The sequence below is a fragment of the Pituophis catenifer genome, unplaced genomic scaffold, assembly GCF_029215685.1.
Source record: "Pituophis catenifer annectens isolate HBS135680 unplaced genomic scaffold, rPitCat1.0.hap2 SCAF_3, whole genome shotgun sequence".
NCBI lineage: Eukaryota > Metazoa > Chordata > Lepidosauria > Squamata > Colubridae > Pituophis > Pituophis catenifer.
Window position 1 is genome coordinate 169,775,886 of NW_027256883.1, and position 20,743 is coordinate 169,796,628.

General features: G+C 35.5%; 1 protein-coding gene across 1 annotated transcript in view; it reads right to left on the reverse strand.

The window, feature by feature from the left end:
* The window catches only part of PIK3C2B (phosphatidylinositol-4-phosphate 3-kinase catalytic subunit type 2 beta), an 83,108-nt gene extending 73,415 nt beyond the window's left edge, over positions 1 to 9,693 (reverse strand). The window contains exons 1-4 of the mRNA XM_070939766.1: positions 8,770 to 9,693; positions 6,078 to 6,178; positions 4,878 to 5,032; positions 2,856 to 2,976 (exon numbers count right to left, since the gene is read on the reverse strand). Coding sequence (XP_070795867.1) covers positions 2,856 to 2,976; positions 4,878 to 5,032; positions 6,078 to 6,178; positions 8,770 to 9,693 — 1,301 coding nt within the window. The remainder of the gene's footprint in view (positions 1 to 2,855; positions 2,977 to 4,877; positions 5,033 to 6,077; positions 6,179 to 8,769) is intronic.
* Between the last annotated feature and the right edge of the window lie 11,050 nt (positions 9,694 to 20,743).

Genomic DNA, 20,743 nt, shown 5'->3' on the forward strand with positions numbered 1-20,743 from the left:
GAATGGTTCTCTGCTAAGACCTCTGTGGTTTTAAAGACCATTCCTTAATAAGCTGGTCTCAGTAATAATCACTTTGCTATTGCCAGGTTGCATACTCAGCCGCTGTAACTGGACCACAAGCTCTTAAGTTTAAAACTACAAGGTTACTCTAAATGTCTCAGTGTATAAATGAGTAATTTGTCTGGTTGGAAATACAGCACACCGTGGTCAAGAAGGACTGAAGATCGCTCCAAATGGTCTACTGAGTATTTGGAATACTAGCTCCTAGTTAGTTGACTGACAGTTCACCAATCAGGATGTTTACTGATTTTTCCTTGAAAACATCAACATTTTCATTATTCCATCTATTTTAAAAATGACATAATTCCAATGAAATGAAAAAAGGAAGTGATTTTTGTTGTTCAAAAACAAAATGTAAAAGGAGATATGCCTCCTTTTGATAGATCTAATTTATCAATGAAAACGTGCTAGAAATAAAACCAAGAAACCAAATATATATATTGACAAGGATAGTCAAGGGATAGTTAATGATGCTGATGGTGTATAAACTGACAACTACTTGTATATGTATATGTATATGTATATGTATATGTATATGTATATGTATATGTATATGTATATGTATGTATGTAGTTCTCAGCTTATACATCATCAGCATTATTAACTATCCCTTGACTATCCTTGTCAATGGACATGTTGTCAACCCTGAAGTGAACCTGGCTGAGGCCACCTTGGAAGCTTCAGGGTTGCCACACAAAAGAGGGAGAGGGGAAATAGTTAGATGGGGTTTTGTAGCCAAAACAATAAAGCTTTCCTGTGGGAACCAAGGATGTTCACACAGGTGGCTGGCCAGAGGAGGAGTGAAGTAACCAAGCTAGCAAATGGATTGGACAGCATGACCAGTGACTTGGGGAAAAGGGGAAATGTTTACTTTTTAATTAGGTGAAAGCCATAGGAACTTTAGAGTCGGCTTTCACCAGTTGTGCCAATATGATGTTTCCAATAAACTGTTATTTGAGGAACTTGTCTGCGTCAGAGTTCTCCTTTTTATGGGTACATTACTTGGAATGCTGACATATGTACAAAAAAACCAGGATAGCCCCAGTTTTTAGCTATAATTATTTGATTGCAAAGAGAAATTTATAGATTTCCCATATATTACAAGAAAGTCCAATTGCCTTTTGGAAAAAACACCTTTGGAACAATCATGACCTCGATAAGAATCTCCGTAGACATCCCACATATTATAGTTGGTCGAATTTTAAAGTATAAACTGAAGGTGATTTTTTTTTCAAGCAACTTATTTGACTCATACATTAATATGTTTAAGCATCAGTGCTGTCACAGCATGTCTTAAAATAGCTCTCCTACTAAACCTGCATTTCATAAACAGAGCATTAATTGTATTTTCCAAAACCAACCAATATCTCTTGTAGACCAAATCATTTTAGAAAATGCAACCTTAAATATCCTCAATTCAACTCTAAAAGTGCTAAAATAATTCCAGAATATTCCAGGAGTATTTAACGTGGAAGCTGTGTAATTTGGATCAATAGCATGGAAACACTGATTTATATTTTTAACAAATTCAAATCCTGGCTTTTCTATAATACGTGGAGAACTTTCAATCTTCAGAAGCCTAACGTATAATTTTGTAAGCTTATGCTCAGTAACTTAAGAAATAGGTAAGCACATGCAAACTAGATAGTCCTCAAGTTATGACCATTCACTTAACAACAGTTCGAATTAAAGACAGCCTAGGCCCTAGGAAATGGTGCTTTATGACCTGTAAAGTACTTCCCCACTGTCACAAAATGTCGCATTCCCCCCCCCCCTTTCAGCCATGTGATTGTCATCTGGGAACCTGTTCACATTTACAACCAGCTGCCAAGCACTCTGCAATCTTGTGATTGCCATTTACATTCTTCTCTGCTGGCTTCTAAAGAAGATCAATGGAAAAGCTGGCAGGGAAGCTTGCAAGCTGCCACCACCTTCTAAGAGGACTCCCTTTCACTTCTGGTTGCTGGCTGAATAAACTGCCTGCCAAAGGATTTCACCTCCTTGCCTGTTTGGATTTCAGTAATCCAAAAAGGCACAGAGCTGAAATCTTCCAGCAGGCAGCTCTTTAAGGCAGCTGCCAGAGGTGACGGGAAGCCAAAATCCAAGCAGAATTTTCAGCTCCTGACCAGAGAGGTAGGATCGTTAAGGTAAGGAGCGCCTCCAGGTGGGTGGGCGGAGGAGGCCCTGGAGGCCTGGCATAGCCCACGCAAGTATCTCTCTATTCAGGAACTGAAAATCCTCCTTGGATTTTGGCAGGGAAGATTTTCCGCTTTTGAGTGGAGAGACATTCCCACATGGCCTGCACTGGGCCTCCTAGAGTCTCCCCTCTTCTGAGACACTCCATATTCCTCACCCATGAAATTGTACATTTAATGACCAACATTTGCTTAACAACTGAAATAAGGAGTGCCAGGATTGCAGTCTCAAGTGAAGCAGTCACATGGTATCTTGCTTAATGACTGCTTTGCTCTATGACCAAGAGTCCAGTCCCATTTGTGATTGTATGTCAAGGACCACTTGCATAGTTATATAAAACCTGTCCTCATTGCTATTACTTTGGCATAGTTATAGTTGGATGACTTTAAAAGACACTCCAAGCAATTAGTATGGAAATGAGAATTACTAAGACAGTTAAAACGGCAATCCTAGTCATGTAATTCTTTACTGCTCACAAGGATAAAAATGACAATGAAGGCAAAACAAAAATGAAAACAATAAGGCCGATGAGAATATTTTATATATCTATTCAAAACCAGATTCCACAATACAACTAAGATTTTATATTATCCACTCACTTTTGGAGGAATTCCTCTACACCACATATTTTGAGAACAAAATCATCCACATCAATGTCGCACAATTCATCATGAGTATAACACAAGGTCTGGTAAATGAGTAAGTCCACTGTGGAGGAACCTGCAAGGATGGGTGAGAGAGAGGAAAAAGTAGTCAGCATTATGATTTCCAAGGCAAAAATCCCAGTAATTCCTCATACGTATCAGTCCCTTTTAGACATAATTATTCCAGTAGATTCATTTCTTTGAACATCAATGAAAGATTCATGCCATTTTCACCATGGGAATGCAAGCTAATGCCAATAAAACATAAAAAAGACAAAGTAAATTTGTCCTTGATTCAGCTATGGTTACTTATCCATGCTTTCTTGACAATATTATGGAAATAGTTTCCTGTTGTTCTTCTAACCAACAGCCTGGAATTTCCAGGTGCCTCTCAATTCAAATGCTAATCAGGACTAACCTGGCTTAATTGTTTAGATCAACCAAGATCAGCTAGATGCTACAATTTACCAAGGCAACAAAGTATCTATTCCTTCCAACTGATGTAGTATCCAACTGAAGATACTACCTACATTAATTTTATATTCTTTTTAATGGAGTCATGAATGCAGTCAAAAGACCATAGTATCCAAGTGACAATTAAAAGAATTATAAATTCTAAAAAGTAGAATAAGAAACAAATAATGTGTATGTAGTTTTCTGTAGAGATAGTTATTCTAGAAAGTTTCAGATATCTCGTACTTTAATTCCCATTATTTGTGGCTGTATGGTATTTACAGAACTTCTAATCATAGATACCCATGGTGTGGGCAACAGGAGATAAGTGGTGAATGGTTATAATTCATTACATCTAAATAGCAGCAGCTTGCCATAAATCTTCAAAGTATAAATTGGGATCTACAAAAGGTCCCAGACTTTTTTTAAAAAACAGATTTCAGCAGTTAGATGACATTATTTTTCCTAAAAACAATAAAGGAAAAGAGGAAGAGGGTTAGTTTGATGAGGGAAGAAATACTGAATAGTCAAATCTGTCCAATTTATAAGCATTCGTAAATATTCTATATTAGTTTAAGTTTGACACTTTTTATCTGAAAGCTGGAAATGTTAGTTTGACATGGGTCCTAACAACACTTTCCCTCTGGAGAAAAAACAGTGTTCCCAGAAGATAAGGTATGAATCATAAACTAATATGTCTGCAGGATAAAAATATCCTGAGAAATTCAGAAAGAAAATAAAACACATTGACATTATGAAAAGGAAATGGATCCCATTTCATCAGATGAATTCAGTTCATATTCTTGCCTTTAAAAGATGAAAATTATTGCCCTAGAAAAATCTGAAATATATGGATCACCAAAAAAAAGAACAAAGAATCCCCTTTCAAATAGGAAAAAAGACAACTCCATTAAAACTGGTTTTATTGGAAAACATGGTTCTTCACATTCAGAGAATGGCTAATTAGCGTATGGAGTTAAAAGGGGAAAAAGTATTAGTGCAGGACTAAATTAGAGAATCATCCAACTACATATCCTCCCAATAAAAAATGTGTGCAAGTGAACTATATACCGGTATATAGTGTGCAAGAATCAGAGTAAGTGTCTCTCCATATAGCCCTATAATGCTATCAGGCCAAAAAATCCAAATGAATGAATTAAGGAAGCCAAGTAATAACTTATAAAATTAGATAGATTTTGGGTTATTGAAAAGGAAAATGTATCTATTAAAAAATTCTATCCTCAGCAATTTCAAATTAAAACTGTAATAGTATAATCAATAAGTGAAGTATATTTTAATGTGCAGAGATTTTGTAATTAACAAAAACAATCTGATTTTTTTTTTTAAGTTTAACCAGATCAATCCAAAGTAACTGTATAAATCTTGGCTTCATTAAATCAAGGAATAATATAAATAAATACAAATCTGTTGAAGCATGGTAAAGGCTATGATTCATGATACATACATTCATGATCACTACTGGCACAGTTTGAAGAAAATTCTAAGTACAAGCCAAAAACTTACAGTCACAAGTGAATGTGAGAGGTTCTTGTAGGCTATCATAAACTACGGTCACCTTCAAGCTAACTCCATGGCCAAGATGTTCAGGGCCGAGATTGACAGTGCTCCAGACATAACCTGTGAGGGAGTAATCCTTGGTACTGTAGCCAGATCTCAATCTATGGAAAAGACAAAATGGATACAATTAGTATATATACTACTATAAATATTATAATTTTATGCCATGCTGATAAGCTTTTGTGGGTTTTTTCTTCTCTTCATCTTAAGATCTCTGCATTTAATTTTCTCATTTGGTTCACATTTTTAATTCAAGCCATGATGTTAAAACTTTGCTAAATTGGGTTTTCACATTTGTTCATTTTTATCTTTTCTAAGATACTCTATTTGTGTTAATATCCAGTCTGAGATTCCCATCGAAATGCACAATACATTTCCAATGCACCATGGAATTACACGAATGGCCTGGAAATGGGTTAGTCCTTAAAGAGTGAAACTATGGTTTGATTCAAAATATTGAGACAATATTCCTATTTCCATGAGTCCTCAGTTGAGGATCCGCAGAGAGCAACGCCGCTGGTGAGTGCTAATGTAGACTCGTAGTGGTAATCTAGACTAGGTGTTAGTTTTAAACATGCTGAAAAAGAATGAGAAACATCATGCAGAGAGAAATGATTACATTTGGCAAATGGATGGCAAAACAGAAACATTTTCATGCAGGTGGAGCAAGTGTCTATTAAAGGTATTGGCTTGACTTCCTTCTGAAAACAGTGTCTCCCATAAACTAAAATTACAAAATGAAGTTGCACTGGATTGAACTATTATGATAACTCACTGAATTTTACTTGTGACACTCCTTAGTTCCCTAATCTAAAAAGCATGGAGAAATGTCTTCTCTCCTCTATCAGTCCTAGATTACTGTGGTAGGAATCATAATCTTCCTTAGGTTCATCCAATCACTTGCAAGTTAAGACATTGCTCAGTGAAGCAGTCGCTTAAACACAATGCAATATAATCTTTAGACCAAGAGCATTTTTTTCCTAAGCATCAAGACTTAAGCAATAAATTGATCCACGTGATTAGGCCATTGGTTACATAGACAAAGAAAATCACACACAAACACAATTTGCAGAAGAAATTTTAAGCAGAGGAAAGCCAAGGAAAGGCACTCTGAGGGATTATTTTCTATCCTAGACTGATACTCACACATCAAGCATATGGCAGAATGCAGCAACCTCTTCATCTTTCTCCTCAGACACCTCAAATAGTTCATAACCATTGGACACGGGATAATGCCGAGAAGTGCCCTGATACCAAACGTGGGTAGGGAGTGGGGAGAAATAAATGAAATACAACCATCAATGAATTAACATTTTGAGTATATGTTCCTCATTTATTTTATAAAGCAGTTAAAAGATATACCAAGAAATGTGGCAGGAGCAACTCTTGACTTCATTTTATATATAACATAAACACAGTTATTTCCCTTTAAGTTAACAAAGGTTTTATTAGGCTATAAAAGTTTTTGCCATTTTTTTCCTGGTTTACAGATTGTGAAGACCAGAGAACCACTATGGACTGGTCCAATGTCTAGTCAGTATATGACTTGACTTTAGATTGATTGATTGATTGATTGATTTGTTTGTTTGTTTGTTTGTTTGTTTGTGTCCAGCCTGTATTATTTTTATAAATAGCTGAAGGCAACTATTTATACTTAACACTCCTTCCTCATCCTATTTTCCCTACAACAATAACCCTATGAGGTGGATTGGATTGAGAGAGAGTGATTGGCCCGAAGTCACTCAGCCAAACTTATATCTGTAGCAAAACTGAAGATGTAGAAGGTTTATAATGAATTGTAAGTGCACAGTTTAGTATTTTTCAAAAATGACTATTTCAAAAATAAGATTTTGCTATTTACTCCATATGGTATTAGGCTTGCATTTCAGCTCAAAATTCTCTTTCAGATAGGTTGGCTGAGAATTGTTGCGCTCTTTAGTCTGCAATTATTTCTGAATAAACCTATCACAATGATTTTTATAGATTAAATAAAGATTACACATGATATCCAGCATAGGTATTTATACCCTTGCATTTTCAGACTCCTGCTGGATATGTAACTGGTGGGACAGGGCATACTGTATAATCTTTAAACTAAAAAAATAAATCCTTCCCAAACCTCATAATACTGTAACTAAAAGCCCAGCCAAGCAGAAAAATGGTTAAAGCAGGATTCTCCAAATGTTTCATTTTGTTCCTCTTTCCCAAATGTCACAGTTGGATGAGACAGAAGTAGGGATAGAAACATTTTGAATGCCAAGCTCAACCAAATGGAGTGCACACATGGGCCCAATGCTTCCATTCACTTCTTCAAAGCAAACAAAAGACCCACTGTCAGAGCAATTAACCCATTAAATAGACAGAGAAATGTGGGGAGGTGGGCACAGAACACAACAGACGCTCATGGCAGTCTTAATGTTCTTTTGCAATTACTTTCTGGCACATCAAAATTAGAGAATTACTGGTACTTACATGATCTTTGCAAGCTTCTGCCATTTCTAGATGCACAGAAAGTTAATCCCCAAAGATTAGAGAAGTTCTTTAGAGAAGTTGTTTGCATTCATATCCTGTATGTTTCAGAGGTATTTCTCATTTACTCTTATATTCAAAAATATGACACTGTCCCCTCACAATCCCAGATGAACTAGTAAAAATACTCCCCATGACTCAAGGCTAAGGAATTTTTCCCCTATTTCTCAGAATGCTGCTGTAAAATACTTATTAAAAGTAATGAAAAGAAAAGGCTGGCATATATTGTACACAATATTCCTGATACTTGTGTGCTAATAGCAATTTAAGAATATACTATTTCTAAAATACCAAGCTTTTTAAACATGAATGTTCTATACTTTTGGAAACAGTAGCTCTAACAGCCAGACAGACTCTTCTTTTGATGGCGTTTTAACTGGACACTGCCTTTCCTCAGACTGTTTCTCTATGGATCATGCAGTATAAATAGCTTCACTGACATATAGTCCTTCCCTTCCAAGGCAAACAGTTAAGATCACTGACATATATTATATCAAGCTTTGGTGCAGCCAAACATACAAGTGGGACATGAATTCCACAGCCAACATTTAGACTAGAATAAGGAAGTTAAATTGTTATTTCAGTAAGGTCCTGGTGAACTACCTTGTATGGATCTACATGATAATTTTGTCTGTTTTCAGTTGTACATTATAGATTGCCGAATGTTGATACTGGAAGAGAATCTCTTAAATTTTACATTAACTAGATGGTAGAATTGCGTTGGCTTGGCTGATTTATTGGAACAGATATTTTGCTCATATCCTAAGAATTGGTGCAGAAATACTATAAATTATGAGTCTTACATGATACAACTCTATGGACTGATTTAGAAGACTAGAAATGCAAAGGGGCCAAGCAATACCTTATATTCTACACCTTTCATCATGGAAAATTTTCATTTGCTATGAATCAGAGAACAAAAAAAAGGACAGTGGTACAGGAAGAAAGGTGGTTAACTGATTCTCTCTGCTTACAAATATTCACTCTCTTACATTGTTAAAGGTATATATAGAAGGCTGCCCGCTATCAAATTGCATTTTCTGAAGCCAATGACTGAACTTTTAAAAATAGTTTTAAATAATATTGCTTTTATTACTTCTAAAGAAGAATTGAATTAAATTGAATTTACGGAGCTCTTATCTCCTTAATTTTTTTTAGCAAAGTTTAGGAATCTTCTGACTCCCAGAATATTCATACTTAATTTAAAGAATAGATATACAGAACATTAAGAAGCTTATGTGATGCTCTCAACCATGTTCTGGCAGAAGGACTAAATAGCCATATTTTTGTTTACATGAAATTGTCTTACTGGATCTGCTGATATCCTCCGGTTCTTGTTGAGAGCAGCATTCTTCCGTCCACCACATCTGGAGACATAAGTCCTGGGAGGGACTTGAGGAGGCATGGTTTTGCTACGAGCAACTGGCTTCCCACTGCTTTCTTTCTCAAAAATGCTTCTGCCTTCCTTCCAGCTCCAAGTGGCTTCTCTCAGAAGATCAGTATCATAAGTGGACTTGAGGTTGAGTCGAGTGATAGCATCATTGATGCCATCATAGTCTACTGTGCTATATTGGTCTTCCTCTGAGATTCTTCGATCTAGCAATTTTCCATCAGCTCTCTCGTGAGATGAGGAGAACATGTTGATATTATTGGGTTGGGGTCCTTTGACAGAAGCTTGATTTGCTTCAGAAGTGTTCCAGATGGTAATGCGAGGTGGCAGTGGGGGAGGAGAAAGCTTCTTGGGTGACCTACCACCATTGCTGTGCTGACAGGGTGTACTATTGAGGGGATCATTGAGGAAGTCTCTCTCTGTGCTATCAAAGATGTACAAATAGTCACTAGACAGAGGATTCTTCAACCAAGGTTGACTTTCTGCTTCAGGCATCAATCTGGATGAGGTAGTGTTGTTGGTCCCCAAAGCTTTTGAAACTTCTTGGCCAGAGAGTGCGTTATAGTTGAGGGTTGAATCTGAGCCAGAGAGGCCTCGCATGACCTTAATATTATGGCAGTCATTCCTTACAGCAGGTATGTTGTAATCCAGAATGGGATCATCCCAAGAAATTAGAGGTTGATCGGTATTTTGCTTTGCCTGGTTCTCCTCCTTGTCTTGTCTCAGGCGGGACAGGGCATCATACTCCATCTGCAGGGCTTCTGCAAGAGCCAGCTCCTTACGGCTAATCCCCACAGACTCCAAAGATTGCCAGTGCTCTCCATTTCCTCTGGTTGCAGACATCTCTTGGAAAACAAGTACTGAAACCAGTAACTACTGGATGCTCAATACAGGTTTTAGGAACAAAGGCATGCTGTGCCACTGGCTACCTACAAGTGAAGAGACCAAAGGAACATGGCAATAAGAGTGAGTTTCATTAATATCCATCTGCTTTACTGAAAGGTTTTCATATATTTGATCAGCACTTGAGAAAACAAGCTGCTATGGCTACACAAACATCTGCTATAGCAAATCTAGACAGCATATTAAAAAGTAGAGACATCACCCTGACAACAAAAGTGCATATAGTTAGGGCTATGGTTTTCCCAGTTGCAATATATGGTTGTGACCATACCATAAGGAAGGCTAAGCACCAAATAATTGAGGACTTTGAACTATGGTGCTGGAGAAGACTCCTGCGAGTCCCTTGGACTGCAAGGCGATCAAACTGGTCAGTCCTAGAGGAGATCACCCTGACTGCTCTTTAGAAGGCCAGATCCTGAAGATGAAACTCAAATACTCTGGCCACTTAATGAGAATGAAGGACTCACTGGAGAAGAGCCTGATGCTGGGAACGATTGAGGGCAAAAGAAGAAGGGGACAACAGAGAATGAGGTAGCTGGATGGAGTTACTGAAGCAATCAGTGTGAGCTTAAATGGACTCCGGGGGATGGTAGAGGACAGGAAGGCCTGGAGGAATGTTGTCCATGGGGTCGTGATGGGTCAGACATGACTTCACGACTAACAACAACAACATGGCTATACAATCACCATCACCTCAGCTGAAAATATAAACAGTCAACAAATATTTACCCTGCTTGGAAACCAATCCTGAAATATTATGTTCATGTTCAATAATTCATCAAGTAATTCAAGTTTACAGTTTTTTCCTACAAAAAATAATAAGATATGTGATCCCAAGATAAAGTAGATATTTAGGTGCTTACTATCAAGACAAAGGAAGTTTAGTAGTTTGAACAATCAGATTAAATGGCCATCAACACTGTCTTCCATAGAAGACAAAAAAGGACCCATTAAAAACATTTCAGCAGTATATAACTACAGTGGCACCATCTCTTTATATTTCCAGAGTTCAGAGGCATCTCTTTTCTGATATGGTGCACAATCATATTCATCATAACATATACTTCAATCTCTATGAATTGGTCTAATCTTCTCTTAAAAGCTTTTCAAGTTGCTATCATATCTTGAGAAACTGAATTCCATAATTTAACTTTATGTTGTTTGAATAAATATTATATGCCTGAAACCATAAATCACCAATTCATTTTTCCCATTTTTACCAAAATGTCCATATGAGTTTTCCAGTTTTTTATGAAAGTACTTATTGCTTTATTCCTGATCAAAAAGATCAGTTCTGTCATTTCTGTAGATTCTACCATCTTTACAATGTACTCCATTGTGGGTATTTCAATGTCTTTCCGTTTTTGTACATATAATAGTCTCACTGCAATTATTATATACAAAACCAATATGCCCTAAGTCTCTTTAATTGCCTATTGATAAATCCAATAAAAACAGTTCTGTTTTCATCTGAATATGATCTTTTAAAATCATTTGCATCATGATGTGTGTTTGTATCCATTTTCTTTTTTTTTTTTGCAAGTCCACTATGCACGGTAATGTCCCTTCATATTTTCAAGAACCCTTATATATCTTAAATAATTCCTATGGTATCAATGATACATCATTTTATAAAAGTTCTTTCTTAAATTATAACACAATGTGAATTTCAGTCCTTTTAGTTACAATGTGAATTTCAGTCCTCTAACATTGGTCCATTATCATGTACTTTTTAACTTGTTCTTCCATTTCAAATCTCAACAGAAGTTTATACATTTTAGCAATCATATGTTCATCATTTGTAGATAATAATTCAGTTTCAAATTCTGTCTTATGTTGTTTAATTCTATTTATTTTTTATCTGTATTAAACTTTCCAGTAATTTCAAGGAATAGAAAATTATACACTGTAAAAATGGAATAAAATTCCCTTGTAAAATTTCAGATCTGCTGGGAGGACTAGCAAAAGCATCTCAATCAGTATTCTGAAGCTTCAATTCTAGACATATTCTAAGCATGCATAAAGGAAATATGAAACACCCTTATTTGTAGTTGATATAGCAATAGTGTAATGGTTGCAACCAGAAGAACAGGGTACAAATTGTCAGACCATGGAGCAGTTTCTTTTTGTTTTCTGATTTCTCTCTGTCATGCACACAAATACATACACACACACACACACACACACACACACTTATTGTTGTGAATATAAGGAAGTGGGGAACAGGTGTGCAGTTTCAACTTTTTTTGCTGGGGATTAGATAAATTGTAATAAATAGCAACTAAATAAGCACATCTGGAAATGTGTGTTTTGCTCAATTTATAGTAATCGAAAATGAGATGAAGTTGTTAAAGCATGTGTTAAAAACCTTTTAAGGGAAAAGCCTGGCAAGAATTTAAAGAACTGGTTTGTTTTGCAGGTGTCACTGTAAGTGTAAACTCCTTGGTCTTGTCAAGATATTCCATCAATCTACGCTCTAGGCACTTAATTAATAATCATACTTGCTGTGATTAACAGAAAAGGAGAGACCCATTTAACATTCTGTTAACACTGTTCTTAGCCAGTAACACAACAACATATTAACAGCTCACGAATTAGAGGCAAAATATACCAGCAGGGAAAATGACAGCAACAAATGCTAAAACATGCACAAAATATGGCAAAGCCCGAGAGAAGTGCTGTGATGTCCTCTTAAATCTGTATGGTTGTGACATTAAAGCAAAGTAAAGTAAGGTGCTGGTTCTATCCAGAGCAGAATGACTAAAGCTCATGCCTTATGAATAATTGTGCATAATTATGTATAATCAAACCATAGTATGATTTATGTGGCTTGGACTTAAGGGGTTATTTTTTTTTTATTTTATAAACAAACAAACATACAATATATAATCAATCATTCAGTGCTTCATCTGAGTACTTCTTTTGTGACTTCTTCTTGTTCTATATTTCATAATATCATCATTTCATTTATTATAACATTTCTCCCACATTTTTTACTTTGCTATTAATACATTTATCTTCTCTCTTCTCTTTCTTCTTCCCATGTTTCATTACATTACCCTAAATATATTTCTTCTCTAACCAATGGTAAAATTGTCTCCATATCTTAAAATATTCAGATTCCTCTCTTTCTTTGATTGTCAAAGTCAATCTATTCATTTCTGCCCAATCCAATATTTTCTTAATTACTTCACCCTCTGTAGGGATTTTCTCTGCTTTCCATCTTTGCGCAAATATTAGCCTCGCTGCAGTTATTATGTAAATAATCAAATACATATTTTCTTTACTAAATTTTTCTGGTAGGATACTCAATAGGAACAGTTCAGGTTTTAAATCTATATGTTGTTGTATCATTTCTTCCAATCATGTTTTAACTTTAATCCAATATTTTTTTGCTTCTGGACATGTCCACCACATATGTTAATACGATCCTGGTATCTGATGACATTTCCAGCATTTAGCTGATTTATCTTTAAACATTTTTGCCAGTTTTTCAGGTGGCAGGTTATATTGATTTTATTTATATCCTGTGGACATTGTTAATTTGTAATTCCTTTCCCATAATTGTTGCCATTTATCTAGCTCAATTGAATATCCAAAATTTTTTGCCCAAACTATCATTTCTTTTACTTGTTTGTCTTCTAAATCAATACTAAGTAAGTAATTGTATATTTTTAAAATTATTGTATCATCTGTTCCTGTGAATATCCTGGACTTAAGGGGTTATTTATATGAACCAGAAATTGTAGTTTATAAATCATGGCTTATGGTTTAGTGTGCTATATAAATCCAGGATTTTGTGTTTTAATAAACCATGATGAAAACAAGTCATGGTTACCTTGGTGTGTGAAGTCAACATCTAGAAGTCATAGGGTCATAAGAGTTGGAAGGCTTCCCTACAGAATGTCTGAATCAACCTCATTCTTTTTACCAAGTTAAATGGCTGATGCAATAGGCTTCAGCAGATGAATCAAGAGCCAGTACCAAATTACAGCTGAGGCAAATAGATAATGTCAGCAACATTACTATCATAAAAAATACAGGAGACAAAATTTTGAACAGGGATCAAATGTGAGACTTAGATTTAAACAACTACACAGTAGAGAATTCTCTTGGTTGTTGAGAGCAGAGGAAAGAAGAAATGCTCCATTGTTCAATACAGATAAAATATTTCAGATTCCACCCTTGGCATTTTCAGTTGAATCAATCAGCTATCATTCTACCCAAAATGTTTCATAATTGCAACATAAAAACAGCTAAAGATACTCAAAAATAAACAAACATTAATAAAAACTAAAAAAGTAAGTTTATGATTACAAAGGTCCATGGTAGCCCACATACAGTTAAAGATCAAAAAGCATAATAGAATAAATATATATATAGTTCAGTAGTGCTAGTAAGGAATGGAGTTTGCCCAGAAGAAAAAACAGGAATCATCTATAACATATTGTATAAAAACTAGAACAGCCACTGTGTTAGACAAACAGGCAAAAGACTAGCAGAACTCATCCATGAACACCCACTCGTAGTCAAAAGACATGAAATTAAAGACACTCTTTTAATTTCACAACTAGACTTAACTGGTTAACTGTGACCATCCCAGACCAAGTCAAGTCCAAAAATGCGAGAGAATTCCTGGAAGCCTGGCACTTTGACAAATTAGCCATGAATAGACAAATAAATAACTTCTACATACAGTGCAAAAGAAACAATTGACAAGCCAAAAAGGGAACAAAAAGACCAAAATACCTCCCCACCAGCAATCAACACCCAAATGAGCATAGATTAATACCAAGATTAACATTAGATCAACAATCAAGAAGTAAACAATACTCCAATCAAGGAACTGCCAATAAACTAACAGTAAACACTACAACCAAAGAACCTCCAAAACCATTCCCACCAACACTGACAGGGCAAGCCACTAGAATATAATTTGAGAGCAATCCCCATTCCTTGCTAGCACTGATGATGCTACCTAGTTTGGATAATGAAACATTTGAAAGAAAACAACCAAGCTCAGAGGACCACTTATTTCAACCCTGAGCTACCAATATTCTCTTTTATCAGCCACATCAACAGCCACATCAACTTGCCTAGGCCTCAGGGCCTGAGGAAACAGCTAAGGGCTTTAATGGCCTTATGAAAGGTTAACAGGGTCAGGGCCATCTGGATCTGCAAGGGGATGCAATTCAAAAGCTGCAATATTCATGGAGTTTTCTAGCAAAAATGTTGGATCTAATCCCTATTGGAAATCATGAAAACTAGTATTTTTTAAAAAAATAAGCTGAACTATTAACCACTATTAAACCTGAGGAGAACAGCTGTAGCAGAAGCTCTTATTTTCCTGACTCTTCTCTTCCCTAAGGTAACAACTCCTGTAAGATTCTTTTCATCTCTAAAGATAGCCTCATTCTAATTTTACAGACCAACAGCCTTGTTTATCAGAGAAGCAGGAATTCAATAAGAACATATCCTGTACGGTATTCATCTGTTTTGGATGTTTGAAAAGGAAATTTTGCTTTTAAAGTCTGTTTAATTTGTTTCCCCTTTTCCTCAGTTCAAATTACAATAATTCCCCTCTTCTTCAAAGTATCAATAAAATAAATTATTAGCAATTATAAATATATTACTAATAAATTACATAATCATTCACAGGCCTGTGGAAAGAAAAATAATTTGCACATTCTGTTCTAAGTCTTTTTGAAACCCATTAGTAACTCTTCTTCTTTTATTCCTTGATCATGTTCAATTAGGAGAATAAATTTGCTTTATGCAAGGAATAGGAAGGTTGCAGATTTTATGAAATTGAAAGTTTAATTATTGATGGCAATCTTGCTGCTTCTGCACACATTTTATAAAATGGACACAAGTGCCAATTTGGATTCAAATGAGTTAAATTCAATTCTTTCATAAAATCAGTCATTAACAATATTTAAAGAATGGAATGCATCATTTAATAGTCAAAAGTTTTGAGAAAATAACCCCCCCCCCAAAAAAAAATCAATGAGTTCTGTGGTTGGTTTTCTATATTTCTAAGGTGTATTAGTATTAACTGCTATGTTATTGAAAATCATAGGAAAAACAAAATAAAGATGGACTTTGTTATTTGCAGAGGTCTTAACCAGTGTAAAAACAAGAGATAATAAAACCATGACTCAGTACTTCTATAGGAACTGCCTGCAAACTGTTTTCCGCTTGCTTATTCCAATAAATTCCTCAACTTCAAAGAAAAAAGGACTACTCCAACTATCAGCTGTAGTAGAGCTACAGTGTATAAAGAGCACTAGCATCTAGCAACACAGCTAAATATCTTCACTGAAATAGTGAAAAAGCCACCAATCAGGTGACTTACTCTGAAACCATGTGGAACCTCACAAGCAGACCGACTAAGCAAGATCCACTGTGACCAAGCAAGGGAAAATAGGAAAAAATACAGGGCATAGATGATATAATTCTTTAAAAAATATGTTAACCTCATAAACAAATCACTGTGCACCTATGTAAAGTGCTGTAATGAAAAACAAAGTAAAAACTACTGTTCAAATGTTCTTACTCCTAAAAAGTTTCTCCTAACATTCATCTGGAACCTGTCTTCCTGTCACATAAAACTATTATTCACTCTGAGATGATGGAATAGAGTTGGCCTTGTTTCCTGTTATTCTACTTTAGATATCCATAATATCCCCAGTCAGTTTTCTCTTTTTAAATGTTCCCATTCCCTCAATTTCTATTTAGAATTAATTAATCAAAAAAGATTAATTCTATTTAGAATTAATCAATTGTCACTGATATTCTCTGTAGTGGATCTGGTTTGATCAACATGTGGGTCATGTGCCATGCTCTTCCTGTCCTGGAATCGAATTCTGGCCATTTCTTTTTAATGTAACTCTTTTCTCTTATATACGACTGTCCTATTTGCATATGTAGCAACAGTACTGGGTATATCCAAGCTGCATTCCAAGCAGCAGAATCACTACTGGTACATCTCTCAGATATTCTACTTATTCTTGGTGTAGTAGATATGCTTCAACAACAGTTCCATGTTTTTGTATATTTCTTTCATGTTTGCAGCATAGCCAACAGATACTAAAAGGTGTACATTGCTACTGTGTAAAAATAGAAACTTCTATAAAATAGTAATGTGATTGGTTAAATTACATAGGTTATAGGTTAAATTACATAGATTATATTTGTGATTTGTAGCCAAAAATCTATAAGATAAACCCCAAAGTGTTCATGAAGCAAAATCTTTGTTGTCCAGTGTCCATCAATAAAAATGCTGAAGCGCTCAGACCCTAAGAATGAACATTGTAACATTCCATCTAACATCTCTCTTCAGTGTGATGATGAACACATCAATAATTTTCAAAACGTAACAAATTTTACATTTCACCACTGGATAAAACCTAATATTGTATTTTATTCAAGAAGATAAAAAGTAACTAATAAATTGGGGCAATTTTATTGTTTTCATTTGTAATCATTTCTGTATGACTGCTTTCTCATTTTCTCTGCATTTCCTTTTGATAGCTAAATAGGGTTTTTTTAGTTTTTAAAAAACTAAAAACTCATTAAAATCACCATAATAATCCATATATACTCCCTGTGTTTTAGGATTGGCATAACACATGTTAGATCTAAAGTAACTTTCTATCTATTTTCCTAAAGCTGGGCTTACCTTACATTAAATAAATAAGTTGAGCTCAATGGAGAGGTCCCATATAGGAGGATTAAGAACTCCCCAGTTAAATTACTTTAAGACTGGTATTAATCCCACTAGCTAGGCTAGAATAGACCAGGAAATAAACTTCAAGGGAAGACTCTTTTTAATTAGTATATTCTCTTGGGGAGGTCTGCTTGCTCCACACTTAACAAATCCATCACACATTAACATCTCAGTCTTGGTTCCATGTCCAAAAAGCATGTGAAAAGACATTACACTGAGTGCAGTTTCTGAGTAAGTGTGAATATTAATCTTATTAACAAAACAGTTATTTCATTGGATGGGGAATATAATTCAATGGCAGAGCACATGTTTTACTTGGAAAAGCATATTCAAGGCACAGTACGTCTAGTAGGTCTGAAAAAGATTGTTCTCTGAAAGTCAGAGCTAGTTAGTGTAGGCCACACAGAAATAAATGGACAATTTATCTGATTTCATAAAAGATAACAGCCTCAGTTCCTAGAAGATTCATACATTATATTGCTTGTCTGCTCTGCATAAGTCATCTTGTACATTTTAACCCATTATTGAAAAGCTATTGAAGTGTGTGTGTTTAATCAAATATAATTTATAGAACACACTATATTCTAGTCATTTTCAGGAATACATGGGTCAGTGATAATTACCTTTAATTTAGCAAGTATGAGATCAGGAGAAATAGCAATGCTATGTGTTATTTAGGATTGGTAATGATCCTCCACTTCTTGCTAAAAGCCAATGTAAAGAATCTCATAAAAATCTGGGAAACAAATATTTAAACTAATAATTGCTAAAGTTATAAGGAGTAATTTTGTGTGTAAGAATATTCTTCAAGTTCATAACAATTAGAGATAAAGTTCCTTTCAAGTTGAACTCAGGCCTTAATAATTCATGGACAGATTTGTATGATCTTCTGTTGGTGGTGGTAGTGGTATATGTGTGTGTGTGTTTTACTTTTAATCTAATTTAAAACCCTGGGATTTCCTGATGAGGAAACCACCCAAGACTAACTCTGCTTGACTTTCCCAAATCAGTCAAGGTTAGCCAAATGCTACTACCTAGCTGGAAGCCATTCCCTTTTTAGGGATTCTGAATTGTATGTTGTTTTAGCAAATAGCAACACCTAGTTAAGCTTTTCTGGGCTCAGAAGCATCAGTCATTAGACTAGAAAAATCGTAATGACCAAATAAATGAAGGTGCTTATACAACACTTGGAAGATAATCAAAACTCCTATTTGGCTTATCACAGGATTTAAACTAAAGCAAGAGCTTCATTTTATTAAGGAATATATTGGAAAACATTCAGTCTAACTACTGCAATTAATCAAGGTATGTCCCTTCATCACCAGTTATATCTAAACACATTGAAGAGATAGCAGCAATTCAGAGACACAAATCTGACATTTTGGTATCTTTATCATCTTAAGTAATAGATTGCCTAATCACAATTTACTAAATAAGTCAAAATAATACACTATAATTTATAGAACACACTAGCTATATTTGTACAACTCTTAAACCAAAAATGAGTTAAATCAGATTAGAGCATAATTGTAACATATGAACATACTGCGTGTGTTATAAGGGATTTTCTAATAGAACCCCTAAATATTTCCTACAGAGGATGGAATTTTCAGAAAGACATTGTCACAGGAAAATTAGCTAGTGATTTAAATCTCTAGGATGGGGGTATATCTGATTCCATGGTAATAGAAGGAAGAGGTAAAATGAAAGGTGTGTTGGATATGCTTGTCGCCTTGAGTTAATTGTAAAAATAATAAACGTGGGATGCAAATGAATAAACAAATAAAACTAGAAGCAAACTATTAACATCTCCAACACAAACAATGCATGGCCATCACCAAATATATATCTATTAGACGAATAATTATGCTTTGTAAAATAGGGATTTTAAGCAGGAAGCATGGTTTTGGGCCATGTACACTTTTGTAAGATCATCCTATAAAATGAAAGGGACATTGAGACTCATCCACAAAGCATACACCTTGCTCAGGAGCAATTCTTATCAGTGTAATGCAGTGAATTCCTTTGATCATGTACACACAGTCTACACTGATCCTGTAGATCAGTGGATAAGATAACATCCCATAAAATTACTTCTTTTCTTCTAATTTAAGAGTGACTTAAATCAGAGAATGGCCAGAATCTTCCTATGCAGCACAAAGCATTGAGATGGTTACATTATTCAGGGCAATTATCACCTTTTGCCCATTGAGTGCTACGCTGCCTAGTTATTACCTCCTGGAATAAAATAATGGTTGTTTCTATGGTTGCAAATTCATTCATATCTATCAGTGTGCTACAAGCCACGCCAAAGTCTCTAGATCCAACAAATATCCCTGCATATATAGTGTTCTGAGGAATCAAATGGCCTGACACTGAATTTGCTCTACACAACCTGGGAAACATGAAAATTACAAAAGGGGAGAAATAGAATCAAAATAATTCAGTACTGCATAACAGCTGATGGGAATGAGAAAATATTTCCTCTGCTTCTGCACCATGTTTATGCAGTGGTTGTGATCTTGTTATTTTTTAAATATTTTATTTTGGGGTCTTGCAGACATCAGAAGAGCCACACTGTGGCCCCATTCACTACTATGGGAGCTGTTTAACATTTGTTACATAAATTCTTTATTTAAATGCATACATAAACAATCCATTTCAGAAGCATAAAAGACATCTCAGACTTCCAAACATATTGAATTCTGTCCTTTGATAAGCTTTTTGATCTGCTGTGAATCTAGGCCTATTGCCCAGAAAGTTCAGCAACATTATTATTTTATTTATTTAAAAAATAGCTGATCATCTAATATCCAATGCAAGAATGCAATGTCTTATCTTAGGATGCTAAGAAAATGCAGGGGGGAAAATGAAACAGCAGCAAATTCAGAAGGCTGTCCTCTGTAGCTCTCTGGTCCCGTCCCCCCCCCCAATTTTGGCTTATAACTGCAGGAAACCACATGAAAAGAAGTCCTTTAAAAGCAAGTTGCAGGGGGGAGGGTAACCCATCTGGTAGAAGGGACATGTGTCTGAATACTTGTGGGCTACAGCAGCCCAAATGTGAACAGCCTGAGGCCAGAGCTCTTGTATTTCTAGCAGCTGAGCACCACCTGCTCAGCTCAGGAGACAGACATGGGAAGTCAAGCAGAAAGATTGTACTGAAGTCTGTGGGAATTCACAGCCAAGCCTATTCCCCATCCTCTACTCCCCCTCTCCCCAATGGCAGCATGAACTGCCAAGCATGAAGATCACTTGCAGCCC